This window comes from Somniosus microcephalus, chromosome 1 (assembly GCF_052327205.1).
Source record: "Somniosus microcephalus isolate GS21.2 chromosome 1, FLI_Smic_1.0, whole genome shotgun sequence".
Lineage (NCBI taxonomy): Eukaryota > Metazoa > Chordata > Chondrichthyes > Squaliformes > Somniosidae > Somniosus > Somniosus microcephalus.
In genome coordinates this window covers 76344243-76354610 of record NC_140987.1, presented here as the reverse complement: position 1 = coordinate 76354610, position 10368 = coordinate 76344243, and the positions used below count along the sequence as shown (strand labels likewise).

General features: G+C 48.1%; 1 protein-coding gene across 3 annotated transcripts in view; it reads left to right on the top strand.

Moving 5' to 3' along the window:
* Window positions 1–528: 528 nt before the first annotated feature.
* mfhas1 (multifunctional ROCO family signaling regulator 1) overlaps window positions 529–10368 on the top strand; it is a 140705-nt gene continuing 130865 nt past the window's right edge. For 2 of the 3 annotated variants that reach the window (XM_085983308.1, XM_085983299.1), the window contains exon 1: window positions 533–3800. In XM_085983308.1, the coding sequence (XP_085839434.1) occupies window positions 959–3800 (2842 nt within the window). In that variant the 5' untranslated portion in view covers window positions 533–958. Of the gene's footprint in view, window positions 3801–10368 lie in introns of all 3 variants that reach the window. The other variant, XM_085983316.1, reaches the window with a different exon arrangement.

Here is a 10368-nt window from a genome sequence, read left to right as displayed (position 1 = left end):
TGGGGTAAAGTTATAACAGCAAATGGGGTAAAGTTATAACAGCAAATGGAGTAAAATTATAACACGGCAAATGGGATAAAATTATAACAGCAAATGGGGTAAAATTATAACGGCAAATGGGGTAAAATTATAACACGGCAAATGGGGTAAAATTATAACACGGCAAATGGGGTAAAATTATAACACGGCAAATGGGGTAAAATTATAACACGGCAAATGGGGTAAAATTATAACAGCAAATGGGGTAAAATTATAACAGCAAATGGGGTAAAATTACAACAGCAAATGGGGTAAAATTACAATGTGGCAAATGGGGTAAAATTATAATGCGGCAAATGGGGTAAAATTATAATGCGGCAAATGGGGTAAAATTATAACGGCAAATGGGGTAAAATTATAACACTGCAGAGGGAATCGATTGTGAATGATTAGATCATCTGTATTACGGGGAATTTGCTTCTGTAATTTACAGCTATTGAATTTCACTGGTGTCCATTTGAAACAGCGTCGGTTTCACTCCCCCATCCTCCCCAGGGTGGTGGGCAGGCGGGGCTGACTGGCTGGGAGATTGTTTGGATGAATGTTTATTCCCCACCCCACAAGCCAGACTGTTCTTTGTTACTGGCGGCTGGTCTTGGACAAGGGGGCAGGAGGCTGAGGAGGGGCGGTGGCTCCTCCCGGGGCACCGAGCCCGGCTTGACGTGCCGTGTTATTGGCTGTCGGGTGCGGCTGTGAGCCGGTGTCAGAGGAGGAGCGGCAGGGAAGAGCCGCAGCCTCTCCGCCCCGGCTGGACGGCGAGAGGCTAAAGGGGGCTCCGCTCTCCTCCCTCCCCCGTATCACGATCCATGGCTCCCGGCGTAAGATGCAGCCGCCGCCCGGGACTCTTGGCTGAGACACAGGAGGGGGAGGAGCGGCGGCTGACCATGTAGAAGCAGGAAGGAGCCCGTCCCGTCTCAACATGGCTGAGAACGCTCGCAACGTGAAGACGGTCAAAGTGTGGCGAGAGGCAGCGCTGCGCTGCAGGAAACTCCGCAGCAACTTGCGCCAGCTCACCCTGTGCACCCACAACAACCAGCGCATCACCCTGCCCGAGAACATCAGCCAGGTGCAGATCCTCAACCTGGGCAACAACTCGCTGCAAGAGGTCCCCGAGGGACTGGACGGCTCCCTCACCAACCTGCGGGCGCTGATCCTGCGGAGGAACCGCTTCTGCCACATCCCCGCGCCGCTCTACGCCCTGGGCCACCTGGCCGAGCTGGACCTGGCTCACAACTGCGTGTCTCACCTGCCCGGGGAGCTGGCCCACCTCCACCGCCTCAAGAAGCTCTGCCTGAGCCACAACAAGCTGCAGCTGCTGCCGCCCGAGCTCGGGGCCCTGCACAGCTTGGAAGAGTTGGACATCAGCTTCAACGAGCTGTGCCAGCTGCCCGCCACCTTCGGCCAACTCCAGAGGCTGCGGACGCTGGACGTGGACCACAACAAGTTGACTCATTTCCCCCACCAAATCCTGCATCTCAGCGAGCTGGAGGAATTGGACTTCTCCGGCAATAAGATCGACGTTTTGCCCAAAGACATTCTGATGTTACAGTCGGTGAAAATTCTGTGGTTGAGCAGCCTTAAGCTCTCGTGCCTGCCGGAGACTTTCTGCAAACTAACGGCCTTGGAGAGCTTAATGTTGGATAACAACTCTTTACATTCTTTGCCGGAAAGTTTCGGCGACCTGGAAAAGCTCAAGATGATTAATCTGTCGTCCAACCTATTTGAGGATTTCCCAAAAGCTCTCCTGGAGCTGGTTAATTTGGAGGAGTTGTACTTGAGCCGAAACAAACTCTCGGTTATCCCGCAGAAGATTTCCGATATAACCAACCTGGCCACGCTGTGGCTGGACAACAACAAGGTGAGATACCTTCCCGACTCCATCGTAGACCTTTGCAATCTGGAAGAACTTGTGCTGCAGGGGAACCAGATCGCCATTCTCCCCGATTCGTTTGGAAAGCTCTCCAAAGTCAGCCTCTGGAAAATCAAGGACAACCCTTTGATACAGCCGCCCTATGAAGTCTGTATGAAGGGGATTCCCTACATCGCGGCGTATCAGAAGGAGCTTGCACTGTCGCAGCCTGCGGTGAAGCCCAGGTTGAAACTTGTACTGATGGGCCCCAAATATGCTGGCAAGACATCACTGAAGCAGTGCCTCGTTGGCAACATGTCCAGTCTCCCCGCGGCGCACAGCAAAGGAATCGAGGTGACTCAGTGGGTCGCTGATGCTGAAAATAATCTAACTTTTATTGTCTACGATCTAGCAGGGGATCAGAACTATGATCTTATCCAGCCATTTTTTCTCTCTCCCGGCGCTCTTTATGTTCTGGTAGTCAATCTGAAAACTTATGTTTCTGGTCGCTTTTATGAATTGGTTGGGCATTTTTTGCACCTACTGGGGGCCAAGGTCCCTCACGGCGTTGTGTGTGTGGTGGGGGCGCATGTGGACCAGTGCAATGACCGAGAGGTGGAGGAAAAATGCCTGGACATTCATCACCAAATTGCCCTCCAGGAGAAGCGAGACGCCGAGTTCATGCAGGCTGTTGCCGAGAAGGTGGACGGGGCCCTCGAGCAGGAGTTCGACCTGCGAGCTACAAGTCCATATGCGCCCTTTTATGGGGTCTCTGATAAGAACTTGAGGAGGAAGAAGGCGCAAGTGCAGTACCTGTTGAACAACCGCCTCCAGATACTGTCCCCGGTCATCACCGTGAGCTGCCGGGGGGACCACACTGGCATCAACCGCTTGAAGGAGAAGCTGCTGTCAGTGGCCGAGCACCGGGATATTTTCCCCAATCTGCACCGAGTCTTGCCCAGATCCTGGCAAAGGTTGGAAGAGCTGCACTTTAAGCCTCAGGAGCTGTGGCTTTCCTGGTGGGACTCGGCCAGGCTGGGATTGCAAGCTGGTCTTACGGAAGACCGACTCCAAAGCGCCCTGTCCTACCTGCACGAAAGTGGCAAGCTGCTGTATTTTGAGGACAGTCTGACTCTTAAAGAGTGCGTCTTTCACAACTTGACCAAGCTGATTGACATCCTGAATGTCTTCTTTCAGCGCGATGCCGCGGTTCTGCTCCAGAAACTCTTGGCGGATGCGGATATCGATGAGCTGAGGGCAACGCAACTCCATCATTACGTGGAAGGATTCCTGCTTCATGGGCTGCTCCCGCTGCACATTATTAGACTGCTTTTGAAACCGCACATAAAAACCCAGCAGGACCTCCATCTGATTCTGGAACTGCTGGAGAAGATGGGACTCTGTTACTGTCTCAACAAACCCAAAATTACGCCTCTAAACGGCGCAGCAGTTTGGTTCAAGTTCCCGTGTTATGTGAAAAATGAAGTCCCTCATGCAGAAGCCTGGATCAATGGGTCTAACCTCGCTGGGCAGCCGTTTGCCATCGAACAGCTGCAGGTGGAATACAGTTTCCCATTTTTGTTCCCGCCAGGCCTGTTTGCTAGATATAGCGTGCAGATCAACTCTCACGTTGTACACCGGTCAGATGGCAAGTACCAGATCTTTGCTTACCGGGGCAAGGTTCCAGTGGTAATCAGTTACAGGCCAACCCAAAGTAGTCTGCAAGCAGACACCTTATCTATTGCTAGCCATGCTTCCTTGCCAAATATTTGGACAGCATGGCAAGCCATAATCCCTCTGGTGGAAGAACTAAACATGCTCCTCCAGGAATGGCCGGGGTTATACTTCACTGTGCATGTCCTGTGCTCCAAGTGCCTTAAAAGAGGGTCCTCAAATCCTCACACCTTTCCAGGTAAGATCCTTTTGATAATTAGAAGCAACTGTCTCAGCACCTTTTGTCTCTGTGATTCATTAAGCTTGTATGTCTGTTTTTATTTTATTCTTAAGACCTTGTAATTGCTTAAAAGATACGTTCAAAAGTGGAACTTCACACTTGAAATTGTGAAAGTTTTACCTCGAGCACCTCGCTGACTTTATAACCGTATATCCACGTTTGATGACGGCACTAAGTTAAGTGGCATAGAAGGGAGATGGGAGCAGAAAGTTGCAAAAGGACATGGAGAGACGAAGTGAATGGGCAAAACTGTGGCTGATGGATGTGGGGAAGTGTGAGGTTACTTTGGCCCTAAGAAAGTTGGATCAGAGTATTTTCTAAATGGTAAGAAGCTAGGAACTGCAGAGAGATTTAGGGGTCCATGTGCAATTGTTTTTGAACACCCCTATGATTTTTCTCCTGGGTCGCTCGCAGCAGTGTTCAAAAGATTCATCTTTAATTGCTGGAGATTCCAGGACAATCCAGGAGGGTTGGCAACCCTTGCAGTGCACAAGAGCTGTGAATTTCCTTGTCAGAAGGTCTCCCGTTTTCCCTGATGGAAAAACCAAGACTTCCTTGCAGGGAAGAAACATTTGCGGGCGAGTCATGCTTGTGCAACTCTTGGTGGCCAGCTGATGAACATCTTGGCTTTTTAAAGCAGGTTAGATGCCCTCTGATTCCAGCCTGTTGAGGGGGGCAAGGGGATAAAGGTAACAGGAACTAATGGTGGATAATTTGTGTGCAAGGTGCCTACTTGTATCATAGAATAGTACAGCACAGAAGGCGGCCATTCGGCCCCTTGAGCCTGCGTCGGCTCTTTCGAAAAGCAATCCGGTTAGTGTCTCTTTCCCCATAGCCTTACCATTTTTTTCACCTTCAAGTATCCAATTACCAACGAGCCTGCAAAGGGATATAGACAGGTTAAATGAATGGGCAATAAGGTGGCAGATGGAGTATAATGTGGGGAAATGTGAGGTTATTCACTTTGGTAGGAAGAATAGAAAAACAGAATATTTTTTTAAAAGGTGAGAAACTATTAAATGTTGGTGTTCAGAGAGATTTTAGGTATCCTCGTACAGGAAACACAGAGTTAGCATGCAGGTACAGCAAGCAATTAGGAAGGGAAATGGGATGTCGGTCTTTATTGCAAGGGGATTGGAGTACAAGAGTAAGGAAGTCTTACTACAATTGTACTGGGCTTTGGTGAGACCACACCTGGAGTACTGTGCACAGTTTTGGTCTCCTTATCTGAGAAAGGTTATATTTGCCTTGGAGGTGGTGCAACGAAGGTTCACTAGATTGATTCAAGGGCTTGTAATTCCAGCCAGTTTTATAAAAAGCGCCCTGCTTCTCTACAGACTTGTTGAACCCAGCACACAAACGAGTTGTTAATGTACAACAGTGTTCATTAATTACTTTTTTGAGTTTAGAGTGAGGTGCAGATTTAATCTACTCATTAGAAACTATCTTCTGTCTGGCCCAAACTATTAGAAATCCTGGGGTTTAGTGAGGAGTTTAAAATTGGCAGAATTACCCCTTAGGAGCTGTGCCAAGAAACTTTTTCCAACGGCTTGGGAGGTGGCAGGGTATCACTTGAATGGCGGTACTGCTTACTTTAGATACGCATACAGTCATCAATAAAGGGCAGCATTGAGGAAAAAATAGAAATGACCCGCTTACTTGGCCAGTCCAGTTTTATGAGAAATTCTCAAAAAAAACTGTTAACTTTCACTTCAACCTGAGGAGCACGATAAATGAAATCTCTGTGTGGTGGAGGAGAGATGAGCAGGGAATCAGACTTTGAGGGAATTAAAGAAAGATGTAACGTTGGAGGTGCAGGGAGAGAGGACTAGCGCTGAGCTAATCGGCAAGTGGAAATTTCTGGCTCTGGTCTGTGATATTGAAGACCTCTCTGCAGGCAAAACACATTTGTGAGAGCTTTGAAATGAAGGATCTCTACACTAGAAACATAGAAACATAGAAGATAGGAGCAGGAGTAGGCCATTCGGCCCCTCGAGCCTGCTCCGCCATTCAATGAGATCATGGCTGATCATCCAAATTCAGTACCCTGTCCCTGCCTTCTCCCCATATCCCTTGATCCCTTTAGCCTTAAGAAATATATCCAACTCTTTCTTGAATATATTTAATGAACTGGCCTCCACCGCCCTCTGTGGCAGAGAATTCCACAGGTTCACCACTCTCTGGGTGAAGAAATTCCTCCTCATTTCAGTCCGAAATGGCTTACCCCTTATCCTTAGACTATGACCCCTGGTTCTGGACTCCCTGGCCATCATAAACATCCTTCCTGCATCTAGTCTGTCCAGGCCTGACAGAATTTTATAGGTTTCGATGAGATCCCCTCTCAATCTTCTAAACTCCAGTGAGTATAAGCCCAATCGACACAATCTCTCCTCATACGTCATTCCTGCCATCCCAGGTATCAGCCTGGTGAATCTTCGCTGCACTCCTTCCATGGCAAGAACATCCTTCCCCATAGATGTTTGCAGCACAGAAAGAGGCCATTCGGCCCATTGTGCCCGTGTCAGCTCTTTGTTACAGCAATCCAAAGCTAATCCTTGTTGAGCGAGGCTGGGTCGGGAGTGCAGCCAAACTCGCTGGCGGCACGTGCCCGCCCTTGGTGCTTGATTGACGTGGATGCTAACCAATAGACCGACCCCTTACACCTCCGAGCTCCCCCTCAGGGCTGGCCTCCCAACCAGTCGGCACTCACGGTGGGAGTGATTGACAGGGGGTGCCCGGGAAGGAAATGTGTAACTGGAACTCTTCCGGAGACATTATTTGCCTGGGGAGAAACTACCTCATCCGGGGACAGTCCCTGCAAAACGGGGATGTATGGTCACCCTAGATTGAACCCATGACTTTCTGACTCCGGCGAGTGTGTTACCAATGGCGAGAAGCTGCTAGCTAAGATCTGGAAATTGCAGAATGCAGGTGCATGGGCACAGTGCCTCTTGTATATAAAGTTACTTGTACTTGCACACTGCTCATTATTTAGAAAATAGGAACATAGGAACAGGAGTAAGCCATTCAGCCCCTTGAGCCTGCTCCGTCATTCAATGAGATCATGGCTGATCTGCGACCTAACTCCATATAACCGCCTTTCGCCCCACCCCTAAATACCTTTGGTTAACGGAAAGCTATCAATCTCCGATTTAAAAATAACAATTGATCTAGCATCAATTGCTGTTTGCGGAAGAGAGTTCCAAACTTCTACCACCCTTTGTGTGTAGAAGTGTTTCCTAATTTCACTCCTGGAAGGTCTGGCTCTAATTTTTAGACTATGCCCCCCAGTCCTAGAATCCCCAACCAGTGGAAATAGGGTGGATAGAGAGAAACTATCAGTTCCCCTTAATATCTTGAAAACTTCGATCATATTGCTGCTTAACCTTCTAAATTCTAGGGAATACAACCCTAATTCCTGTAACCTTGAAGTTCGGGTATCATTCTGGTAAACCTACGCCGCACTCCGTCCAAGGCCAATATATCCTTCCTAAGGTGTGGTGCCCAGAACTGCTCACAGTACTCCAGGTGTGGTCTAACCAGGATTTTGTAAAGCGGCAGCATAACTTCTACCCTTTAACTTGCACTTCAATCAAAAGAGCATGAAAAATAAAAGCTGCATGGCGAAGAGGAGCGGTGAATCACATGAGGACAAAATTGAGAATGGTGTACTGGAGGTGGAGGGAGAGAGGAAGTGATGTAATTTTAAGGGAGGTGGAGCTTTGCTTATCGAAGTTGCAGTGTGACTGCAATCAAGCGACAGCCCTTCTAGCCCTGGTACGTGGTATTGCAGACATCTTTTTAAGCTGCAGCCCATTTTCAGGTAGAAAACAAAAGCATGACGGCACCAATAGAATGTTGTGTATCCCATGCATCTTCTATATGATTAAGGAATTTAACATAAAAAGCGTCATTTAAGTTTTGCAGTACTGCCGGACCCTAGACCCCACACACCCACCCCCACCCCACACACACTGTTTTTGGATGGTCCCAATCTTCCTGACCCCAGGAGAACACAACCACTCTATCTTATCCCAAGCCTTGGAATCCATGCCCACCCAGTACTACTCGCTTCCTCTCTCCACCCAGTGCTCTCATACCTTTGCCCAGACCCCCCACCCCATGCTCCCATGTTCTAGGGCCTTTGCCCACCCCCCCACCCCATGCTTCCATATTCTAGGATCCCTCTCCAAGTCATTCCAGATCCAAGGATTGACTCCACTGCTCCTATAATTAAACCTTGTATAAATCCTTCATGCGTGTAAGCACCTTTACCGCTGTACACACAAGCTCATCGTCTCACGCGCTGTACCCAAATTAACGAACCTGTCCCGGCGTCCACGAGCGCTTGCTGTGACCTAGCTGTGACCCGGCATGCACGAGCGCTCGCCGTGACCCGGCGTGCACGAGCCCTCGCCGTGACCTAGCTGTGACCCGGCATCCACGAGCGCTCGCTGTGACCCGGCGTAATTATTGCAGATTGTGGTTGTGAAAAGGGAGTTTTGACCAGTCCGTAGTCTTATTCTGGCCAGGCAGAAGTGATGGGATTGTTCTGTTTACTAATACTTCATCCCATGACCTCAATTTATGGGCCAGCTGATCCAGAAAGCACACATCCTTTGATTTATTTTTTAGTCCTACTGTGTCTCATTGCAGCAACGGCGAGCATTGCGGTTACTGACCCAACACTGAGCCTGTAGGCGCAGTGTTTTTCCTTTCAATGTTTAACCTTTGCTGTTGTGTATTGCAATGGGTCGGATGGGGTGTCGGTGCACAGAGGCTTCGCAGGGCGACCTTCAAGTGAAGTGACCACGTGGTTAATGCAATGCAGCACTATTCAGCAAGTAGCCTTGCTGCAGAGTTCTGTCTGTACCGCACTTTACACACCATGTCATTCCTTAAACTGTCTCCGATTGCAAACATACTTTGTTCTTGAATCATATGGCCCAGTTTCCTTCCTTTCTCCTCCCCCGCTGCACTGCTGCTGACGTCCATTAGTTTGCTATATTCTTTTTGGTGTCTGGCTTTTTCTCCTGAGGAATTTATTGGGGAGGCACCATCCGAGCAAACATTCCTTTGGAAAAAAGAACAGGAGGCTCGCTGCATTTAATTTAACGACCAGTATAATTTTCCAACAAAATTTTGGTCTTTGAAAGCTTTGATCAGGAATTCACTCTTCATGGTCATTGAGTCAGAACCAGGTGTAGCATTGCAGGGCTTTTAAACAGGCTGTGAATCACAATACAGTGACGTTTCAGAAGGTCGTGGGTTCAGCCCAACTCCAGAGACTTTAACACACGGGGCCAGGTTTTGCTGAAAAGTTAATAACATCTGAACGACGCAGCGGTTAGTAATGCATAAATTGACCAGCAATCTGTAGTGAGGAAGGGATACCCAGTGAATTGGGAATCAGCACAAGTTGCTGGTCGATTTGCACCGCTCCGCCGTTCGCTTCACGAAAACGGTATCTCGTGCTTAACCTCTGTGATTTTCATGAAGTTGCTGCAGTTGCACATTAATTGCCCATTAAACTCACCACAGAAAGTTAAGACTTGTAATTAACAGTGCAAGTACCCTTTTAACGACATGATAATTGTTAATGACTGCAAATCAACCTGTCTTGCCCAGAAAGTCAACAATTATAAGAGTAGAATCTCATTCCTTCAGGTTGTGAATTGTTTTTGGAGATGTTAAAAATGTCAAATATTTAAATTAATTTTTTTTCTTTTTTATCCCCGGTGTCCTGGCCAATATTTATCTCTCCATCAATATCACTAAAACAGATGATCTGGTCATTATCACATTGCTGTTTGTGGGAGCTTGTGTGCAAGTTGACTGCCGCGTTTCCTACATTACAACAGTGACTACACTTCAATAAGTACTTCATTGGCTGTAAAGCACTTTGGGACATCCTGAGGTTGTGAAAGGCACTATATAAATGCAAGTCTTTCTTTCATTTCTCTCTCTTAATCCAGTCTTTCGCCCTTTTTATTTCTCTTTCTGTACCTGATTTGACATTATACTCCCCCCTTTAATTCACCCTCCTTCTCAGTCCTACCTCCCTCTCTTTCTCAATCCTTAACTCTCCTTGGTTACGGCAATACATTGTTTGTCCCGTTGTTCATCAAGGTCCCTGATGCCCTGTTGCGTTCGCTGCGCCATTATCAGCTCACACTCCCAGCAACTTTGTGGACAAAAAATTTATAAAACTTAAATGTGCATGAACAAAGATTACTAACGGGGCATGCCACGAGATACCCTGCTGCAGCAAAATCTGGGCTAAAATCTTGCCTGCTGCTTGAGTGCAGTACTGAGGGAGTGCTACACTGATCAGAGGTGCTATCTTTTGGACAAGCCGATAAACCATCTGTCCTCTCGGGTCGATGTAAAAGGTCCCATTCGAGGCCATGGAGGGATTTTAACACTGGGATGAGAATGTTTAAGTTGAGCCGTTGCTTGACCAGGAGCCAATGTAGAGGGGTGATGGATGAGTGGGACTTGGTGCGAGTTAGGATACGGGCAGCAG